This window comes from Crassostrea angulata, chromosome 2, assembly GCF_025612915.1.
Source record: "Crassostrea angulata isolate pt1a10 chromosome 2, ASM2561291v2, whole genome shotgun sequence".
Lineage (NCBI taxonomy): Eukaryota > Metazoa > Mollusca > Bivalvia > Ostreida > Ostreidae > Magallana > Magallana angulata.
In genome coordinates this window covers 9988900-10012933 of record NC_069112.1, presented here as the reverse complement: position 1 = coordinate 10012933, position 24034 = coordinate 9988900, and the positions used below count along the sequence as shown (strand labels likewise).

General features: G+C 34.3%; 1 protein-coding gene across 2 annotated transcripts; it reads right to left on the bottom strand.

The window, feature by feature from the left end:
* Positions 1-368: 368 nt before the first annotated feature.
* On the bottom strand, positions 369-23724 carry LOC128172965 (uncharacterized). 2 transcript variants are annotated; one of them, XM_052838701.1, is made up of 3 exons: positions 23067-23724; positions 9769-9816; positions 369-7167 (listed from the first exon to the last, which is right to left on the bottom strand). In XM_052838701.1, the coding sequence occupies exons 1-3, from the start codon at positions 23662-23664 to the stop codon at positions 1829-1831; spliced, it is 5985 nt and encodes a 1994-aa protein (XP_052694661.1). In that variant the 5' UTR covers positions 23665-23724; the 3' UTR covers positions 369-1828. The 2 variants fall into 2 exon arrangements, with proteins under 2 accessions (XP_052694661.1, XP_052694663.1); XM_052838703.1 differs by lacking the exons at positions 369-7167; positions 9769-9816 and adding an exon at positions 19902-19978.
* Positions 23725-24034: the final 310 nt, after the last annotated feature.

Here is a 24034-nt window from a genome sequence, read left to right as displayed (position 1 = left end):
CAATAACATAAATACTAACAAGCATTTGTGTGATCGTCTGACAAGTTTTCTTTCACTTTTCAGCATTTAAAATAAAACTATCTTGAACCCACTCCGAAACAATGCAAAAAATCCTGTTTAATTAACTTGGGTAGTTGAACTTGATATATACATCAACAAATTTGATAGTCAAGGAAAGTTTAGACTCAAAAATTGCACCTTTACGGTAATTCCAGGGGTTTTGTTTAGTAAGTTTCCGAGTTTTTAAATACATGTATTAATGTCATAAGGCCTGTAATGTTTGGATTATTCATAAGAAACAGTACAACATTAATATTGTCAACAGTAAAATAAACGACAGAAGTCAAAATGTTTATATTTTTATTAATTTGTGTTACTATATTTTATATTCTAACCTAAAGATTACCTTAAAAAAAAAGTGTGTGGCAACACATTGAAAAAAAAGTATCAAACTTTGGACAAAATAAGTCCACTTTAATTTTTATATTTTAAATTTTTATTAACCTTGAATAATTCTCGTGAAAATTGAGAACAAAATATGAAGTAGCAAATAAGATTAAACAAATTCCATTAAGATTCATCTCATTTAATAAATTATCTTTTATTAAAATTCTCAATTGTAACATTACAAGTTTAAGCATATAAAATAGCCAGCCATTTAAAAATGCTAGAAAAAATAAGAATAATACACTACCATATAACACATTAACCTAATTGTTTGGTATATTGACACAAAAGAGTATTGTTTAAGGCAACCTTCTCTATCTTAAGAGAAACACAGGAACAAATAATAAATACAGGCGTTGTACATTCTTCACCCTTTCGTGTGTACTTTGTATTATTTAGGTTTAATAATTTACAATTACATTGTATTATTATTTTACACATTAATGATACTACTTGACAGAACAACTTAAAAGATAACATATAAAGTAACAATAAAAAAAATTTTAAGAGTCTCTGTTGAGAAAAAATTAACATGTAGGTTTAGTTGTTAACATCACATCATAGTTAACACTAAACATACCCATCTACACAAGCTATTCATTATATCTACAAATGCTTCTTGTAACAAATTAATTTACACATACGGGTCAGTGCATTCATCTGTAACATCATTAATTAATGAAAACCCAAACAAACAAACAACAAACCAAAAAAAAAAAATAAAAATCAAAGCAATACAAAACAAAAAAGGCCTAAAGATCCAAAACTAACATAATAATTGAATAAACGAAAATACATTCAACAAAATCAGAAAAATGATAACAGAGCATGCATATAGTTTTGGTTTTAAAAAAAGCAACAATTGATTAAACGAATATACCTTTAGCAAAATCATAATATTTCTTTGTTCTTATATTACTGTCACTTACATGTTCAACTCATTTATTTCAACTAAAATCACTTTATTTCCCTCGTGAAATAATAATTTGTTCCATGCAATTTATTTTTTTAACTTGAACTTTAACTCTTGCATAAAAAGTTACTTTCAAACATTTATTCTATCATCACTCTTACTCAACAGAGTTTCAGTGTTACATAAACATAATATATATTGTTGTTTATGAAACAAAACTACAAGAAAAATTAAAGCATCGACCATGCTGCATCATGATGCATATTCAAATAAATCACTAATGATTAAAAAATTATTTTTGAGAATCAGTTCTTTTGTTTCAAATGAAATAACGTCTTCCTGACGAAAAGTATTGTTTATTTTAATAAAAGTTTTAATAATACTTAATATAACCATGCGTATATCTACACGGAGTTGTCAACAGTGTACGTATGAATCAATATCTTACATCGTTACACCAGGGCATTTTTATATAACGTGTATGTTTTGGACCATAATATAACGTTCCTCGTTGAACTGCGATTGTAACCATAGTACACCACTAATATCAAATTTGTTGTCTATTAATTCGTCGTCTGTATCTGTTGTTTCAACTTCAACTCCGAGATTGACATCAGCCCCTGCTTCTATTAACTTTACTACTATACATATATCTCCCTTTTCACACGCAGCTGTAAGCGGTGTGTTACCCCCAGCATTTAAATTGACATTAGCCTTAGCTTTAGTCAATTCCTTCACAATATCTATGCGATTGTTCAAACATGCAATAGTTAGAGGTGTGTTCTCCTCATCCTGTAGATTGACATCAGCACCAGATTCTAATAACTCTTTTACAATATCCAATTCTCCCCAATAGCATGCAGTTGTTAGTGGTGTATTATATACATCCTCGAGGTTGACATTGGAATCAGCCCTTATCAATTCTTTAACTATATCCAGATGTCCCCAAATGCATGCAGTTGTCAGAGGAGTATTGTATTTATCTATTTTGTCAACAGAAGCCCCTGCGTTAATCAACTCTTTAACCGCACTCAAATGTCCCCAAAAACATGCAGTTGTAAGGGGAGTACTAAATCTATCCATTAAATCGACCGAAGCTCCTGCATTAATCAGTTCCTTTACCAAACTCAAATGTCCTTTCTGACATGCAGCTGTCAGTGGTGTTTTATCTACATTGCTAGGATTGAGCTCTGTCCCAGCTTTTATCATTTTTCTAACATCATTGATTCGACCCATTTGGCACGCAACTGTTATTGGTGCAAACACATCCTTTAAGAAATTAATACTGGCCCCAGCGTTAATAAGATATTCTGCTATTCGCATGAATTTTCTATCGTACGCTATTTCTAGTGGTGTTTTAATTCCGTCATCTAAATTAACGCAAGCCCCCCTTTGTATTAGGTATTTTACAACATCAAAATGTCCTTCCGTGCATGCGACTGTTAGTGGTCTCTTACGCCAAGCTTTGAGATTAACAACAGCCCCTGCATTAATCAATGCTGCAATAATTCGCAAATTGCCCTCTTGACATGCCAAAGTTAGTGGTGTATGATCCTTATCTTTCAGATTAACATCAGCCCCTGCTTTGATAACAAACTCAATAAATTTTATAGATCTCAACGACGAAGATATTGCAGTAGTGAGGGGTGTTTTGTGTGCATCCTTTTGATTGACATTAGCCCCCGCTCTTATTAATTCCTCAACCACATCTAAATGACAGTTTTTACAAGCCGCTTTTATTAATTCCTCAATCTCATCGAAATGACAGTTTTCACAAGCCGCTGTTAGTGGTGTTATACCTCCAGCTGCCAGATTGACATCAGCCCCTGATTCTAACAACAATCTTACTGCATCAATGTTTCCCTGTCTGCATACAATTATCAGTGGTGTTTCATCACCTGCTTTCATATCAACGTCAGATCCTGCTTTTATCAACGCTTCCAATATACTTATTTGCAGTTTTATATCAAATGTCCCAAACACTTCACGACTATTGTATAACTCACAAACAGTTGTTAGTGGTGTTTTCTTGCTACCTTCCAAATTGACAACAGCCCCTGCCTGTATTAACTCTTTTACTGCATCAATTTCCATCTGTTCACATGCTACTGTAAGTGGATATTTACACCCAACTCCCAAATTCACATCAACACCTGCTTTAATCAACTCTCTGATAACAGTTACATGTCCTTTCTGACAGGCAATATTAAGTGGTGTTTCATTTCCATCTATTAGATTTATGTCAACTCCAACTTCTATCAATTCTTTAACTAAATTGAAATGGCCAAATTGGCAGGCAGTTTTCATTAAAAACGACAATATATTTTTAGGGTTTGAATAAGCCCATGATTTAATCAATCCTTCATTTTCTCCTAAATGTTTAATTAAACATTTAGATGTACGAGATACGTTGTCATCATCCTTACAGGTGATGGAGTCTTCATTTGTTTTTATCAAGTCAGCTATGGTCAACTGTTTACGAAAACAAGCAGTTAAAAGTTGTGACTGGTTTTGCAATTCCAAATGAATGTCTTTCACCATTTGTCCAACCCCCTCTTCGTCATTCCTATATCTTTCTTGACACACAACCTCCAGGTTTGTTTCTACTTGAGCTGTCAGATTAAAGTCAGCTCCTGCTTTTATGAATTCGTCAACAACATCAGTATACCCTTTCTGACAGGCAACCAGTAATGGTGTTTTGTCTCCAGCCTTCTGATTGAAGTCAGCTCCCGCTTGTAATAAAACTTTAACTACATCAATTTTGTTTTTAAGATATTTTCCAAAGTAAGTGTTATTTTCATAAGAATTAAGAACAACTGTAAGTGGCGTTTTATCTCCAACTTCCAGATTGACATCAGCCCCTGCTTTTATCAACACTTCAACTATATTTGTGTTTCCATCCTGACATGCGATTATTAAGGGCGTTTTATCTCCAACTTTCAGATTAACATCAGCTCCTGCTTGTATCAAGGCTGTAAATCTATATATCGTATGTTCTTCATCGCATATAATAAAATATTTTTTAGAACCTAAAACAGCTGTTAGTGGATTTTCCCCTCTAGCTTCGAGATTGACATCAGCCCCCTCTTTTATCAACTCTTCAAAAACACTGTTATTTATTTGTTTACATGCAATTATAAGAGGTGTTCCGTTTTCTGTTTTAAAATTAAGCAACGCCCCTCTTTTTATCCAATCTTGAACACACCGTAAATCACCGTCATTGCACGCGACCATAAGTGGAGACATTTTCGCATTTATTGGGTTGACATCTGCCCCAGCTTTAATAAGCATTTTAATTATCTTCAAACATCTATTCTGACAGGCAACAGCAAGCGGCGTTCTATGTCCATCGTCTTTACGTATATCAGCCCCTGCCTCAATCAGAAGTCTAACTTTATGATGGTCTCCTTTTTTGCATGCTATAATCAGTGGTGTTTTATATGTTATAGATGTTTTTTTCTGACTTGGATTAATATCAATATCTGCGTTGTTCCGCATTTCAAAATTTTCTGATTGTTCATCACAAGAAGTCCTCGTAGAGGATTGAACCCCGTTCGCAGAGTTTGCATTAGCGTCAGCTTCGATCAATTCATCAGCAATTCTCAAATGTTTAGCATCATATGAAACTTTGTTTCTGTCTTTAAGATATAAATTAGCCCCCGCTTTTATCAGCAATCTCACAGCACTCAAATTATTGTTCATACACGCATCTATAAAATGCTTTCCAAAAGCATTTCCTTTATTGACATCAGCACCTGCTTTAATTAATTCTTTAGCAATATCCCAATGTCCTTTACCACTTGAACAACAATATGATAAATGTGATTGTACATATTTATCATCAATGTTTGGGTTAACATTCGTCCCGGCTCTTATCAATTCCTTTGCAATATCAAAGTATCCATATTTGCAGGCAATGGTCAATGGATTTTGTTCGGAGTGCCAAAAACATAATTGATCATTCATATAAATGTTTAAAATAGATTTATTAACGTATTTTAGCAATATTTTAACGGTATTTATATCACCACTATGACATCCGAGACAAAATAGACGCCATTGTTCAACAGTCGTTTGTTCGATGCAGTTACCGATATCTGATTTGCTGTCTAATTCTCTATCTTCATAACCTGTTCTCGTGCGATCATTGTTCACGATTTCTTCATCTGTGTCGGCAATTTTAAAATAAAGTGAACTCTTTATCTGAATCTTGGTTTTATTTGTAGTTGTTTCAACTGTCGTGCCATCACCTTCAGTCCTCTCTACTTCTGCGCCAGTGTCATCCTCGATCATACCTTGACCACTTTGTTGTTTTTCATTGCATAATATTTGAAAAAGATCATTGATGTTTCCTTTCTGTAACATCATTTGATCTATAATGTGCTGGAGAATACCGTGTTGACCTCGAAAAACAAAGTACGAAATGGCTCTCACGAAATTGCTATGCTCATCATTGTTGATCAATCCGCCGGTGAGCAAATCACACACATCTTCATCTTCAAGGCAGATTTCAAACATACTGTATTTGAAAAGAACATCTTTTTTTACATCTCTTTTATTAGAAAGAAATGCAGTAAATAGTTCGTCATACTGTTTTTCCTTAATTAATGTTTGAAAAGCCTGCATAACAGATGGATGTTTCAGAGATTTAAAAATCCCAATGAATTTCCCATCTTTAAGATCAATAAATAAACGTTCAGCAAACATCGGGAGTTTGGAGTCGTGCAATGTTATAGACAAATGTTCGATGTTCTCTAACATTTCTTCGCTTTCATTGTCATTTATTTCACCGTCCTTGGTGCCTATCTTTATATAGTAAGCAATGAATTCACTACTCATGTATTTCAAAACCAGTTCCGGAAATTGACGACCAAACTGGCATGCAACGATTTCAAACATGGAGTCGTGTATAAAACAGAACTGGTCATCACATGTTTGAGTGTAGGTCCCGTCCATTTCTTGTAGTGCTCCAGTTATTTTAAAACTATCTTTATGACTACTAACTTTGCATTTTCTGAAAACATCGTTTATGTCAATGGGTTTGTTTTCAATTAGTTCTTTCACTAAATCTGTCTCGGACAGTTTGTTCTGATGAAGCATCAATAAAACTAAGGAAAAATAATGCATTTGGTTTCGTGTTTGCATATCGTCAAGTGCATCTTTAATGTATTTTATAGGTGTTATGAAAAACCTATATCCGTGAACATTAAATTTCTGTTCTGAAAACATTTTGCATAAAAATGGAAACATGGCTGATGTTTCAGACATTCTTTTTGAAGGAATCAAACCTACATCCAAACCGTAATTCGCAAGTAAAGAAAGTTTGTCTTCGTCGGATAACTTGTTGTCCTCGCTTTGTAACTTAATAACATTCGCATTTTCGGTCAAGAAACATTTTGACAATGTTTCGTTTCTAAAAACGACCTCTCGACATGTCATAATAATTTTTGTTTTTGACATGTCAGCTGAGATAATTCTATCTTCATACCTTTCTATCATTTCAAACTGTCCGTTATTAAGACCGAACACACCAACCACGTCATCAATGACAAACACTTGTGGACTTTCAGGATCACAGTAATGTTCTATTTTGCTTACTTCTTTAATTGGTAAGATGTCATACCCTTCCTCATTTTGCAGCTTCAGTGCAATGTGGTGGGCCGTGGCTGATTTTCCTGAGCCTGGTGAACCAACAAACGTTACATATGGCTGATTTTTAACTTGTTCAAACATCGCTGGAAAGCTGTGTGTTTCAAAGTATACTTTGTCTTTTTGTTTCCATTCCAAGACAACTTTTTTATATATTTCTAAAAAAAAAAAAAGGTGAACCTTTAAATTACATTTAACCTTTTTCTTTTATTTTTAGACTTGATAATGTTTTCAAGACCCTACTACACTTAAAAAACATTATTTAATAATTGAAAATAATGACAACATGAATCAAAATACTGAGCCATTTTAATCGAAATGTTTTAATAACACTTTTTTAAATTTTTGTTGTTTTAAAAATCAAAATACAAAAATACGACTTTTAAATACGAATTAACGGCACTATTCCTTTTTCTGTAGTAATATTAAAATTAGGGGAAAAAGTTGTAAATATGTTGTATGCAATTGTTTTTGTTTTCAATAAATTTTGTTCACTAGATTATAAGTTTATACACGGGATAATTGTCAAGAACTTCTAGAAAGAGATTAGACAAGGACCCGACCACCATTGTCTGATCTTATCTGAAAAAACTCGCAAATCTATTGATGATCAGTTTTATACAGTTTAAGTATAGAAATGACTAAGCGTTAATGTGGTATAATATCTACAAAACAACACAGAACACAGACTAGTCCAGTTGAAAGGTCCATTGGAACACATGTTTTGCTTTTTAGTTTTATTTTTGATTTAATTTTCACCGATCTTGATATTTCCAAGCATAGAACAATAGTAGTAACCAATTAAAAGCATGCAAGTGTTAACAAATCAAATTTGACAGAAAACTTATCTATCTTTTTTAATTTCTACTGCCTCTTTTCACAATGAGGCAAATCTCACATTTCACTGTTGTCGAATTCCTGAGTCGTAGTTTGGATATCTATTTCTTTATCACCAATAAAACTAATTCCCCAAGATTTCTTGTGTAGTAAATAACGCAACGGCGAAGTGCATGCGTAGATTTTAGTTAATGTGTAAAAATATCACATAAGTTCTATTAGAATGAAAAAGAAACAAGAGGCCCATGGGCAACATCGCTCACCTGAGCAACAATAGGCATGATAAAATCAGCTTAATGAAGTGATAATAAAAAATATGTGGACAATGTAGTATATTACATGCAGATCCTGTATAAATAAAAGCCCATCCACCCCCAGGATATTCTTGCGTTTATGATCCAGTCCCTTTTCAAATAGGATGATTTTATAGTCATATCACATGTTGAGCATTGCAGTTCTCATAAAGATCTGAAACAATAGTTTATAAACGGGATATAAACCTACATCACACTCTCAACCCAGTGTGAGGCCCAAGAATTGTCCCGGGGCCAAAGTCTTAACAATTTTAAAGAATCAGCAATATGTAAAAACGCTTGCATATAAGCTAAACCATAAATGATAACATTTCATTTTCAGTGAACGATTAAAATGGTTTCCCTTGTACAACTAGATCCCCAATGCGGCCCCACCCTACTCCTCAAAATTTTGATTTTAACGAATTTGAATCCACACTATCTGATTTTACTTTCACTTAAGTCATTTCTAGAAAAATGGTTTTTAAGAAGATTTTAAGATTTGTCTCTTACATCTTACTTTTCTCTACATCTTACCCCCGGGGATAATAATTTGAACCAGCTTGAAACTACACAACCTGACGATGCTTCCACACTAGTTTCAGCTTACCTGGCCGATTGGTTTCTGAGAAAAAGATTTTCAAAGATTGACTCTATGTATTCCTATGTAAACATTCGTCCCCTCATTGTGCCCCCCTTTACCCCCGGGAGTCATGATTTTTACAACTTTGAATCTACACTACATGATGATGCTTCCACATAAGTTTCAGCTTTTTATTTACCTACCGCATATACACAGAACTTTGGAATTTAACTGCCTTACCTAAGATTTAAAGAATATATAATTTTTTTTATTTCATTAATACTTAGTACACCCACCATGCTATAATAATGCTCTCTCCCTTTCTCTCTCTCTCTCTCTCTCTCTCTCTCTCTCTCTCTCATATTTGTTACTTGAGTTTCGGTTCTTCTCAATCGCTAAGAAGCTTATTTATTTTTCAAATGAAGCGACCTTGATTTCTTTTGTGTTTCGTTTAAAGTTTATCAAGATATAGATGCAGGTCTGAGGGGGCTCCTGGTCTAAGAAATGGAAGGACGATCATAATAAGTACAATTTACAGGGCACAAAAAAGTGTGCTAGTTTTGGACTGATCAACCTTATTTACACACAAATTATGTGGAAAATAATTGTAACATTGATGGTTGAAAATCAATAACATTTATTATTTTCAAAAACTCTGCATAGCAAAACACTGATATGTTTTTTGTTTAAAACATATATGTGGAAAATAATGTAACATTAATGGTTGAAAATCAATAACATTTCTCTTTTTTAAAAACTGTGCATAGCAAAACACTGATATGTTTTTTGTTTAAAACATATTTTCTTGTTGCTATGAAATTATCCCAATATTATTTCACAACATGGCATGAAGCCAGTATTATTATTTTTCAAATTCAATCATTTCAGGCAAACATGTAAGTCCCTAAAAGCAATAATGTCATTTTGCAAATTTTAGAACAATAATCGATATATGCATACAATTTACTTCATTTCTGATTGTTGCAGAAACTTTGCTCTAAAATAAAAATGTGGTGTAATATCAAGTTACATTGATATTTACAAACCTTTCACATTCCATGGAACTGCTGTTTTTACCTTTTCTTTCATTTCCTCTACAAAGAAAAAATGAACTGAATTTATATAATTTCATGTAATTTTTTTTTTTCAAAATATATATATACAAAATACAACCACAACAATTACTTTCAAAGGGAATTAAACTGAATGTAGTTGTTTCTATAAATGATACCGAATTGTATTTAGAAACAGGTTCTTTTCCAAACATTTACCGGTACTCGTTATTGCAAATAACATCTCAATAGCTTTTTCATAGAAAACTTGAAATATTGATAATATAATAAACGACAAAGTTAGCTTTTCTTCTTACCAATCATAATTTTAAAACCTATCTTTCATAAAAAAAAAAAGTAACACCTGTTTTTACCATATATTTTACTGATTAATATATAATCCCTATTAATTGCCTTTCGGGAATAATTATAGAGATATCTTCCTAAGAGCATAGTTGTAAAATGAGAATTCAACTTAGATAAATATAAACAAGTGTGTTTTACCTAGCGCTCCTTCCCATCTATAAGTGAAATTTTAGATGTATTTACCCTGTTTACATAGTTATTCACCCACTTCTTCCAAATGTCTCAATTTACGGTACATTTAGGATATGTACATTACATTAAAATTTTACATTAAAATAGCATCTGCTATAATAAATATATACTTTTGAAATGAAAAAAACACAACATAATGAGTTGTACCTTTGTGTTGTATTTATGCATCAAATATGTAGAACAAGAGTATAGCGTCCTTGTATGCTACACACACGGATTTAACCAGATTTAGACCATGAATAAAACAGGTTCGTCATTCAAGACCTTTATTAAAACCGGAAAAAACGTCACACATAATACAGGGGCAATAACCCATCATAACACAGTAGGGGATAGCATAGAGTTGTCTCTCTTAGAATACGTAATGTAAATTACAAACACTACATCCCTTCCTTTCTTGCAATACAACTATGTACCAATTGAAATAACTTCTAAAAAGTAATCAATTAAACACATATGCAGTGCCATACTAATTTGTACATTGGCACAAATCATTAACTTGTGTTGACAAAGACATAATAAAAAAATTCCAAATTTAACATGAAGATTTCCTATTACATTTTACCAATACCAGAATGCCAATTCAGTTATTTCCCAGGAAGTTATTAATACATAGAAAATCCCTCAAATCTGGATGGCAGTTTCTTATTTCTTACAGGTCTACTTTGAACACCAACAGTTTCACTACTTGTATCATTGGACATACTGACAGACTCGGTACTACACTGACTTTCTGAGTTACAACTTACATTGGTACTTGGATATGTCTCACAGTTATCATCAACTCTCTCATCATGTTCAATCAATTTTGGTTCATTTGACAAACAATTACGTTCTCTCTCATTGAATTTCTTTAAATGTGTAACATTTCGTTTGTACTGTACACCTTCATCTGATTCAATAACTACACTATTGCCTTTCATGTCAACAACTTTAAACGGTGATACGTTAAATGGTGTGGATAATTTGTGTTCGCGATCTTGTTTAACAAGAACTTTAGCACCCGTATGAATATCGGATTCAACCGCTCTTCGACGTTTATCGGAATACATTTTGCCCTTTTCCTTCTGTTCCGCATCGCGATCGCGTACTTCAAGATCATCAATATTGTCGTCAAAAAGTTCGGGTAACTTTGTGCGAAGTTTGCGACCAAACAGTAACTGGGATGGACTAACACCAGTCGTCGTGTGCGGCGTATTGCGATACATCACAAGAAATTTATCAATTTCCGCTTTCCAATCTCGGCCTTCAGCGTGAGCAATTCTAACACGTTTCAGTATTGATCTATTTTGGCGCTCAACTTCACCATTCGTCTGCGGCCATAGAGGAGTCGTTCTGTGGTGGACAATACTGTTGTCCAACATGAAATCTTTAAAATGCTGACTCACAAACTGAGGACCATTATCTGTGTGGATTGATAACGGCAACCCTGAGTTAGAAAGAACTTTGAAATCAATGCTGTAATATTCTCAGAAGAAATATTTTTCGTGATTGCGACTTCAAAATACCTACTATAGTAATCAACTAGTACTAATATGTACTCCTTACTCGGTAATGGACCTAAGAGATCTGCGGCAAGATTGCCCAGGCGCAGAAGGCAACTCGGTGCGCTTCATTGGTTCGGGTTTACTAGGTTGACTTACTAACTGACACCCGTAACAACTTCTATAAAGCGTTTCAACACATTTGTCAATCCCTGGCCACCAAACTTTACTTCTTAATCGTGATTTCATTGCAACTATGCCGGGATGTCCTTCATGCGCAAGTTGAAGAACCTGATCGCGCAATTGTGCTGGAATTACAATTGCAATTAGAGTTCATTTCATGCAAAAGTTCATCAATGGTTGGAATAGGATGACGAACTCTCTTGACGGCGGTATTGGCCTGGCGCATGTCTACGCACAATCTGATGTCATCACCTGAATGTTTCGGAACGCACACAACGGGCGACACCCAAGAACACGGCTCTTCAACGCGTTCAATGATGTCCGGGTCGAGCAGATCATCTACCTTGTTAGCGAGTTTGTCACGCAAACTATACGGTATCAGCCTCATTGGTTGAATCACTGGCTCAACATCTGGATCAATCGGAATTTCTAGTTGAAACGATTTCAACTTCCCTACCCCCTTGAAGCACTGAGGGTACTTATCAAACACCGAACGGTTATCTGCGTTGACGGCATTACTAACACTGCGCACGATCTGTAGAACACCCAACTGTAGAGCTGTATCACGACCAAGTAGGGCCTGTCCCTTCCCGTCGATGACCACGAATTCCACATTCGGTATAACGGTTTGATTGTATTTCACGGTTGCTGTAAATATGCCAGCTACCTTTAGGGGCTCTTGACTTCCATAAGCGAAGAGTTGCTTGTCAGCTTTGGATGAAACACATTCGATGCGCTTGTCCTTCAGACTGTTCCATAACGGCATCCCCATAATGTTACAACTTGCTCCTGAGTGGATAATCATACTGAGGTCAACACCCCCAATATTCACAACGAGGCCATCATCTAACACAGAATTACGGACACTAAATGCGTAAGCTTTGTCCTCATCGCCTTGATCTGGCTGCTCTGTGATGTTATGAACTCTCCCGTGTTTCCCCTTAGCACTCCAGTTTTTGGTTTTACACTGTCGTTCAAAATGTCCAACTTCATTACACTTACGACACTTTTTCCCCTTAGCAGGACATCTAGGTTCATTCCGTAAGTGCCCTTCATAACCGCAACTGTAACATTTACTGTTAGTCTTTTTCACAAAATGTCTCTTATTCTGAACACTGACCTTGTTGACAACATTGCTACTGGCTCCTTGGGGTTGATTTTCAATTGATGTGGCTTGTCTCTCAGAGTCTTCCATAGCTCTGGCGATTTCACGGACTTGGTCGAGAGTGAGTTCTCTACCCTTCTCAAGTAGTTTACGGCGCAAGTTATGATGTACGCACTTGTCGATAATCTGCTCACGTATCCTCTCGTCTATTGCGTCACGGTTCCCAAATTCACACGTTTCTGCACGCTGACATAATCGGGTTATGTACTGTTCAATAGTCTCCTGTGTGGACTGTGCCTTGCTTCGAAAAACAGATCTCTCATAGGGAACATTTGCTTGGGGCTTCAAATATTTGTCCAAAGCGTTCAGCGCTTTTGCGTAAACGTTATCACCGGTACCTTCCGGTAACGTAAAGAAAATGTCTTGCACGTCCATACCTGCTGTATGTAGAAGCAAAGCCTTTGCCTGAGCTGCACCCTCTATCCCTTTTCCTGTTGCATATAATTCAAACGCCCGACGCCATCTTTGCCATTTGGATGCAATGCCAGTTACATCAGAAACATCAAAATGTGGAAGTCCATGCAAATCATGCATCAAAACACCTGCCATCGTGATCCTTAAGCGTTAATTATCCTCATTGCCAATTTTATGTAGCGTCCTTGTATGCTACACACATGGATTTAACCAGATTTAGACCATGAATAAAACAGGTTCGTCATTCAAGACCTTTATTAAAACCGGAAACAACGTCACACATAATACAGGGGCAATAACCCAACATAACACAGTAGCAATTAGCATTGAGTTGTCCTTCTTAGAATACGTAATGTAAATTACAAACACTACAAAGAGGCCCATGGGGCCATTACACTCACCTGAGCAACAATGGGCGTTCAAAAGATATTGTGCCATATGGCCCTCGGTAGAATAACAAAAAAATAAATATTGTAAAGTATTCGAATTTTACACTTATTTTTGCATACACGTAATCTTTGACATTGTACCTTCAAGAATTACTGTTTTTACACAGAATAAGAAAATCCTACGCAAGATATAGAACTAAATATTTGGTAGGGGTACACTTTTATATAACTTCTAATTCCCTGTACTTTCGTTCTGCCCCCCTCCCCCACTTAATAAACGATCAAAATATATGAGAGCATATAGGTACATTTTTTTCCTCAACCACTTACTAGTTATTGTATTTTTTTAAATATAATAGCTATTGTATTTTATCAAACAAATCCTACATGTATATATGTGAAGAAGAAAATTGCACCTCAATGCGCTCAATTTCTCAAATTAAAAATATTCAACAATTTAATTTGTCTTCTCCATTATAATTAAATGACTGTTGTTTAGAATTATGGAATACGAGTCTTGGTAAAATGGGTAAGCAAACCCGGGCCGGGGCAAAATAAAAGCCGGGGCATATCGGCAATCGTCAATTCCAATTACGCATAATTTTGCAGCAATATTTACAGCGAATACAAATATACTGGTCAGTAAATATCTTGAAATGTTAATGAGATTGGCAGATTAATAACTGTCAATGTTTTGTTTTGGCCTGGCCTGGTCATGCCTACCCATTTTACCAAGACTCAAGGATGCTATAAATTGCTTCAAACACGCCTTTTCTTTCTTATCATTTTCATAATAACTCAGATTTGAAACAGAATTAGCCCATAATTTTTGCAATTTATATTTTCCTTCCCATAAGGATTATTCATGCTAAATCACGTTGAATTTGCCTCAGTAGTTCTTGAGAAGAAGATTTTTTAAAATGCACCCCCCCCTTTTTTTTTTTTTACAGTTTTGAGGTTTTCTTCGCTTTCAATGAAAACTTTTCTTTCATTTCTGCAATTTATATTCATCTTTCAATAAGAATGCTTTGAGCCAAGTTTAAATGAATTTGGTTAAGTGGTTTTAGAGAAGAAGTTCAAAATGTGAAAAGTTTACAGATGGACAGACAGACGGACAGACAGACGGTCGGACAGACAGATGGACGGACAGACGGACGATGGACAAAATGTGATCAGAATAGCTCACTTGAGCTTTCAGCTATGGTGAGCTAAAAACGTAAAATTTGAGCAGTGGATTTAAATCATAAAGTGTCCCCAGCTAACTGGGGGTATTTGATTCAATTAAAGGCAGGCATCACACTGGTAGGTTTTTTTATCATGGTTAAAAAGGGAATAGACGGCATGTATATTTGTCCCTGAAAACGCTACAGTACTAACAATTCATTCAATTTATCAAAATAGGTCAAATTTTAGTGTCTGTAATTAGTGTTTTTAAATATGTTTGAAAATTGACTCTAGGAAATTGCCACAAGTTTAATAATATTAGGTGAAAGATTTCAAACTACTGCTTTTTATGAAAATCAATACATACGAGGAGGGTTACTACACATGCAAATGTATTTCTAAGTGATGTGGTGCTTTTATGATAATAATATCATGTAGTCCAAGAACCATGCAGTATTGAATAAGGTTTCGTATTAAATGAGTTTGAACAACAATTGACCTCTAAATGATTATAAGTTGAGATGTTTTGCTGAAGAAGAACTATAATGATATGAATCTATGTTAATTAAATGAAATAAAGTGGAAATGGTGGGTTCATTAAATGGCCATATCTTTCTTAAAACTCAATGGAATTGACAATATGGGGTATACCTTTTTTCAGAACTGCATAGGCTTTCTTTTTTTCTAAAAAAAATTCTAAGACAAAATGCCTTTTAATAGAATGTTAGAGTAAGCAGGCAAGTTAAGGTGAAATAACACATCATTACAAAATAGCTGACCTTTGATCAAAACGATATTTCATTTTATTAAGAGGACATAATTGACGGCAATATGTATCTTACTCAATAGCCTAGTGGATAAAATGTGAAGCTTGTGACCCGTACATCCCGAGTTCGAATCCCACAGGGGCTTTTTTTGTTACCTACTGAATTGAATTTTTTAGACATTTATATTTTTTTAACCCAAACTGCAAACGTTTTTGACATATGTACACTTTATTTATCAGTATATCTTTCATTCTCTGATTCAAATAATTTATTGTCAATTTGAGTGACTTTTTTCAGGTGTGTAAGTCCACCTTAACCCTATAAAATAATTACAACACTTTTTTAACCTTTGGACTATGTTTTATGATAATTATATACATTTACCTTATTAATATACACATTTAAAGGAATTAAAAATGGTATTTTTGAATTAAGCCATAACATTGTACTTGTATAGTGTTTTAAATAGACAGTTAACAAGAAAAAAAAGATTTGGAAAACTGCAGACTGTATAAGATGGAACACTGGAAATGATATAGATGTTCAACATATAATTCTATTAATATTTCACATTTTTAAACTTACCAAAGCAAAAATTTCTTTTTTCTTTATATGAGGAAGTTGAAATGAATTACCGGTATGGGTAACCGAGTGATTAGCAAGTGGTTAACTTGGTTAACACAGTATTAGCTAACCAATGCAATAAATTGCTTTTGATCAACAGAATTTAACCACTGCATTAGCAAATCACTTGACTAGGATTTATCACGTCATTATCGTTAACACGGTGTTAGATTTAACCACTTTTCAAACAAGAGGCCCATAGGCCACATTTCTCACCTGAGCAACAACAGACATAATACATGTAAAATCAGCTTTACGCGGTCATATACAAAACATCTGAACAATGCCGTATGATAGATCCTGTATAAAAAAAACCTGCATATTCTTATGTTTATTATTGAGCCTCTGTAGCAGGATGATTTGACAGTCATATCACATATTGAGCATTGCAGTTCTCAAGAAGATGATCAGACTTAAACAACTGTTTATAGATGGATTATAAACCTATATCAAAATCTGAACCCTTATGGGGCTGAAGAATTGTCAAGAATTGTCAAGAGGCCAAAATCTAAACAATTTTAAAGAATTAACAATACTGGCACTGTACCAGTTATCGGCTAAAATTTAACATTTTCTTTTCGTAATTCCTTATTTCTTGATATTTTTGGATAAAACTTGACATACTTTAAAAAGTAAACTCCTTATTTATAAATCTGTTAGTTTATATCATTATTTAGAACCCAAAACATCTTTTTTGTGCTTTTAAGCGCGCCCCGAATTTGCCGAGTTTTTACGATTTACTGTACCAGTTATCGGCTTCGTGATAATAACATAGTAAAATCCGTGTTCATGTCGATTTTATACTCTGCTAAATGTAGTTTGAATTATGACCCTTGTGGGGTCAGACTAAAGTAGTCGGGGTCATGATACATTATAAACAAAACTCATCAAATTATTCTTTTATTATCAGACGGTAATACACCAAATCCTAAACTAATCAAAGCATAATTATGCAATCAGGCGTTCAATTGCGCTACGAATCTGTCGGAAATTTGTGAATTCCTTTTGTTTATAAATGTTAAATGTATTGATTTTATATGTGAAATCAAAGAAGGTATATAATAACGTATCACAAAGAGGTAATATTCTATTTTTAACTTATTACGTCACTTTCCCCACTGCTGAAAGTGCAAAGATGTAAACTTAGCGGTAAACAATGATCGTTTAAGCTCATGTATAAAACATATTCAAGAAAGTTTTCAAGCAAACTTACTTTTCTTTATTCGAAAAAGACGACTGAATTAAAAAATCTTGGATTGTTGCGTGCTTTAAACCCGAACTCTCAGTTTAGCCGATAACTGGTCTTAGCCGATAACTGGTACAGTACCAGTATGTCTAAATGCTTAAATAAGGTAAAGCCATATACAATAACATTAGAGGTTTTAATTGAGTGAATAATTTTAATATTTATTCCTTTGTAAAATTGGAACCCCCCAACCCCCCAGCCCCCTGGTGGCCCAACCCTACTCCTGAAGATTATGATTTTGACAAATTTTAATCTCAATATCTGTACTGACAAAAGATACAGCTTTTCTAGACAAACTGTGTTTTAGAAGATACTTTTTTTAAAAATGTCCCTATAAACATATTCCTATGTAAACATTATGCACCCCCTCCTTCCAATTGTGGCTCCACCCTACCCCCGGGGGATCGTGATTTGAACAAACTTGAATCTTCCCTATCTGAGGATGCTTCCACACAAGTTGCAGCTTTTCTGTTCAATCAGTTTTCTGAGAAGAACATCTTAAAATATTTTTTTCTATATATTTCTATGTAAAATTCGACCACGCAATGTGACCCAACCCTACCCCCACAGATCATGATTTGAACAAATTTGAATCTACACTACCTAAGGATGCTTCCACACAAGTTTCAGCTTTTCTGGCTGATCAGTTTCAGAGAAAAAGATTTTAAAGGATTTACTCTATATATTCCTAATATGTAAAAATTTTACCCCCCCCCCCCATTGTGGCCCCACCCTAACCCTGGGGATCAATTGAACAAACTTGAATCTACACTTAGTCTACCTGAGGATACTTCCACACAAGTTACAACTTTTCTGGGTGATGAGTTTCATAGAAGATTTTTAAAGATTCACTCTATATATTCTTATGTAAAATTGGATCCCCCCCCATCAGTGTGGCCCCATCCTACCCCCGGGGATCATGATTTTTAAAAACTTGAATCTACACTACCTTAGGATGCTTCTACACAACTTTCAGCTTTTCTTGCCAAATAAGTTTTGATAAGAAGATTTTTCAAAAATACCAATACATTTTCAATGATATTTTATTATCTCCACTTGAAAGAGGGCATGACCCTTTATTTTAACAAACTTGAATCCCCTCTGCCTATGGATGCTTTGTACCAAGTTTGGTTGAAATCGGTGCAGTGGTTCTGGAGAAAAAGTTGAAAATGTAAAAAATTTACAGGCAGACGGATGGATGAACAGACAGACGCCAGACAAAAAGTGATCTATAAAGCTCACTTGAGCTTTCAGCTCAGGTGAGCTAAAAACAGGGCCCATCCATAAAATGCTCTTCAAATAGTTTATGACAAATCACTATATTTATTTATTTTTTTTTTTGGGGGGGGGGGGGGTGGGGGTTGTGGAATGTCCATTTAAGCTTGTTGGGTTTTTGTATATGGCTTAAAAATCTAATGTGTACTGGGATTTTTTTTGCATTACAAACGACATAACAGTACCCCGGGTGATGACGTTAAAAAGTGTCTTGGGTACTTCCGAATAGGGAAAAGATTAAAACATATGATATGTCAAAAAAAATATTTTTAAAATATTGGTTTAATAGGTTTAAATTGTACTCTAATGGCAGGTATGTATAATTTCATTATATTGTTAAAAAGTGAGGGGAAATAATTAGTGCTAAATACTTATTTGAGCTTTAATTCTGTCCTATACTCTGTCCCAAGATATTTTGGATTCACATTTGGCTCAATTGCTTGATATTTATAAATACCTCGGGATTCAAACGATGTTCATTCAAAAGTATGAAAAATTTCCAAGATTTCTCAGTCCAAACGCCCCTGTTAGGTTATCAGGTTTCAATACAATGCTAAAAAATGTGATGTCTACGGAGATTTTGTATTGCAGCAAGCCCGGATGATAACGTTGAAATATTGCGCGATGTATTCCGAGTGTATTCCGAATGGAGAAAAGATGTAAACATTCCCCATTATAAATCTCCGTAAGGAATGTGTTTTCGTTCCTGTGATTTTTTCCGAGTGAAAGATGATAATGTGTCAATGAAATTATCTTGGAAAATATCCATTTCAACTATTTCAATTGCAGTTCTTTCACAGGTAAGTGTATTTTTACTAAAAATCGTCCAAATGCGCTGCATAAATATCTTGGGACAGACTATAGTGGGGGTTTGATCATAAAGACCTGCTGAATCTCCTAGCAGGAGGCAGCCAGCGCAATAACCACTTGGTCATCTGGTAAACAAATTAAAAATAAATAATTTCAAATACGAACGGAACCTAGTGCGATGGTCGCACACACGATTTTTGAGATAGATGAGAAATACAGTACAAGAGGCCCATGGGGCCACATCGCTCACCTGAGCAACAATGGGCGTTCAAAAGATATTGTGCCATATGGTCCCTCGGTAGAAAAACAAAAAAAAAATATTGTAAAGTATTCGAATTTTACACTTTTTTTGTATACATGTAATCTTTGACATTGTACCTTCATGAAATACTATTTTTTACCAGAATAAGATATTTCTACGTAAGATATAAAACTAAACATTTGGTAGAGGTATACTGTTAAGTTGTTAACTTCCAAATCCCTATATTTTCGTTCTGCCCCCCCCCCCCCCCCACTTTGTAAAGCGATCAAAATTTATGAGAGCATATAGGTACATTTTTTTCATCAACTACTCAGTACTTACTAGTTACTGTATTAAAAAAAAATAATAGTTAATGTTTTTTATTTTAAAAACCCTACATGTATAGATGTGAAGAAGAAAATTGTACCTCAATGTGCTCCATTCCTCAAATTAAAAACATTCAAAAATTTTATTTGTCTTCTCCATTATAATTAAATGACTGTTATTTACTTCGCGTACAAACCAGGATAATTTTCCGCTGTGATATTCTTAGGAATAGCGATAATTACTTCATCCCCGCAACAGAAATGTGTCAGAAATATGGAAACTGTTTTAAAGATGTCGTTTTTTATTTACTCGTGTCTGAAAAACTATCAAAATTGATGTAGATTTCACATTATTTATTGTATAAAGAGAGGGCCCCAGAGAGTAGATATATACAGATTACTGTGGAATCATTAAATTTCGTGGGGGCCAATTTTCGTGGATGACTTAAATTTTACAGGTTCGTGGGGACGTAATTTCGTGTATTCATATATATCTACAAAAGGGAATATGACTTTATTACTAGTACCCTAATTCATCAATTCGTGAAGGATGTTATTTCGTGGATGAGAGGTACCCACGAAGTCATCAAAAAATAAGCCACCACGAAATCTAATGACTTCACAGTATCATTCTTTTATTTTGTTTGTACAAGTATTCAACATACTCTAATTCATATTTTCTAATGTTCAACCAAAATTTCAGCGTCAATTGTAGAATTGTAAGCAAGATACAGAGCTCACAGTTCGCCTAGGTTTGATTCATATTTTGTTCACATGAGTTTATTACATTCAGCTTATGATTTTTAACTTGGTATTTCCTATTCAGCATTTAAAATGGAAAAAAAAGAATGGCCTAAGATTTTATATTCTTTTATTCACTCAAGACCAGTTCACTGGTATTTGAGGTTCAAAATCAGTTTATACAAATGCACACAAACACAGTGAAGGATCACATGTACAGTAGGAGTAATAATGACGAAAAAATGTTAAGTTTACAATACAATAAGATGTTGAAGTTGGTTTCTGAACGAACAGACTTTGAAAATTTTCTTAATAAATATTGACAAATTTTTTACTTTTTTATTCTTTAGTTTTTAAGATCTGTGTACAAACATAGAAGTGTGTGCAAATCTCTGTATCTTGCTTATAATTTGAAGCTTAACACTCAAATATGGTTAGTAAATAGAAATTGAAAACAATTAAACACAAGAAACATTCACTATAACAAATAAAGAACACAATTTATTTTTTTCGAAATGAATCATATATATACATGTATATACATACATATTTCCGTCAGCAATGTCAAACTTTAATTAAACTGAATAAACTCGAGAAAATGCCGAGCATCGCAACAAAACCTATTGCATTAATCTACCATTACGCAAAAGATAATGCCGATCGAATTACCGATAGAATGAATTGTATTTCATTATTTTTTGTTACATCAGATTTTGCTTAATTTGCGCAGGTAAACAGTTAACTGTTTGATTTACCAAAGTCTCTGTTTGATTTGATACGTAAAAATCACGAAATAATACAGACGATAGTTCCCAGGTTACAAGCAGAAATAATGAAAACGAAACGAAAATCGGAACAAGCTTATACCAACGTCATGTGTGAAAACTGTCAACGCATTGAAATATTTAGCCTCAATTTACTTCATAAAATCGGCAACAATATATTTTGCATGTTTCAAAAATTTCCCTTCATACGCGAACTGTTGCACAACAAGCAAATTCATCATAGTCAGATCGACCCTTTTTCGTATAATGTCATGGCTGCTTTAAACATAGAACCTCGTTTTAGAAGTATGGAATACGAGTCTAGGTAAAATGGGTATGCAAACCCGGGCCGTGGCAAAATAAAAGCCGGGGCAGATCGGCAATCGTCAATTCCAAATACGCATTATTTTGCAGCAATATTTACAGCGAACACAAATATACTAGTCCATCAAAAATCCTGAAATTTTTAATGAGATTGGCAGATTAATAACTGCCAATCTTTGTTTTGCCCAGACCAAGTCTTGCCTTCCCATTTTACCGGATGCCGGATTACCGGATGCCGAACCCGAAGCTATTAAACTGATTGAAACACGCATTTCCTTTATTATTATTTTCGAAATAACTCAGATTTGAAACAGAATTAGCACTTAATTTTTGCAATTTATATTTTCCTTCCCATAAGGATAATTTATGCTAAACTACGTTGAATTGGAATCAGTAGTTCTTGAGAAGAAGATTTTTAAAAATGCACCCCCCTTTTTCTACAGTTTCAAGGTTTTCTCCGCTTTGAATACAGATCGGACTTTTATTTTTGCAATTTATATTCGCCCTCACATAAGGATGCTTTGTGCAAAATTTGGTTGAAATTGGATAAGCGGTTTTAGAGAAGAAGTTCAAAATGTAAAAAGTTTACAGACGGACAGACAGACGGACAGACGGACGGACAGACGGACGACGGACAAAATGTGATCAGAATAGCTCACTTGAGCTTTCAGCTCAGGTGAGCTAAAAACATTATTCTGAGAGGATTCTAGGCGATACCTGTTTCTGAGAGAAAAACACACTATACATAAAAACTTTATAGGAAACATCTTTTTCAAATGTCCTAAATAAAGCTATGTGTAAGGAATTTTTTATTTACCTTCTAATGATTTTATGACCGATGTGTATTCATCAATTTCAACAGTACGCCCTTTAAGATCTGACAGTTGTTGTAAAAAGTCGGAGCTGCACCCGTTTGCTGTTGTAAAACTCTGAATCCTCTTGACGACATCCTCTAAATCACTCCAAATAGCTTCAAACTTCGTATCATCAAGCTCTCCAGAGTTTACATGTGCCACATTTTCGTTTCTAAACTGTCTGATACGTTCGATGTCATCTCCAGGCTGTGTGTCAATCGCTTGTGGATCCTTTCCCCATCCGTTTGTGGGTGTCAGTGCCCTCGGGCAGAGATTTCTTATAAGTTTATAAAGCAAAGTAACATCAAACTGACTATAAATAGGAAGATAAGGCGATGTAAATCCACATTTCTTTAGTTGCTCGGAATTAAGTTTATATGGTCCGCTCGTTAAATCATTGGACTGTCTAACTTTTTTGCAAAGATCGCTTGGTTTGATGTAAATATCCAATATGTCTATAAGAGGCTGTTTGATAACATCCACACATGCTAAAACGAGGTGGGCAAAATTTAGTTGCTTTGGTGATAAATTCGTAGAAGTCATTCTAGTTTTAATTATCATTCAGCTGTCATATCTGTAGTCCATATTTCTATTTTTTTGTTTTATGACCTCTCTTCTCTGTATTCTGAAAAAAACAGAATGTTTACATTATACCCCATATGTGTATTAACTGCAAAACAGTAGGATTTCAAGAATGACCGAAAAGCATTTTGTAAAAGCTGCAAATTAAATGTTTACCTTTTCTTATCTATACAACATTGTTTATTGCATTCTTCACAATGAGATGTTTATCCTGTCTTTCCTTTATTGATTTAAGTGTTGAAATCAACCTCCCGGATATTTAATTTTCTGGTTCTAAAAAAACACAAAAATATCAATGAAAGATTTAAGAGTTACCGATCATGAAGCAGGGCAGATGTATGCATTGGAG

Excerpts from the sequence above, each read along its gene's own strand:
- LOC128172965 (XM_052838701.1), bottom strand. The coding sequence starts at position 23,664 with ATGATAATTAAAACTAGAATGACTTCTACGAATTTATCACCAAAGCAA. Across the intron at positions 9,817-23,066 it reads GGTCATAAAATCATTAGAAG|AGGAAATGAAAGAAAAGGTA; the intron begins GTAAATAAAAAA and ends TTTTCTTTGTAG. Across the intron at positions 7,168-9,768 it reads AGTTCCATGGAATGTGAAAG|AAATATATAAAAAAGTTGTC; the intron begins GTTTGTAAATAT and ends TTTTTTTTTTAG.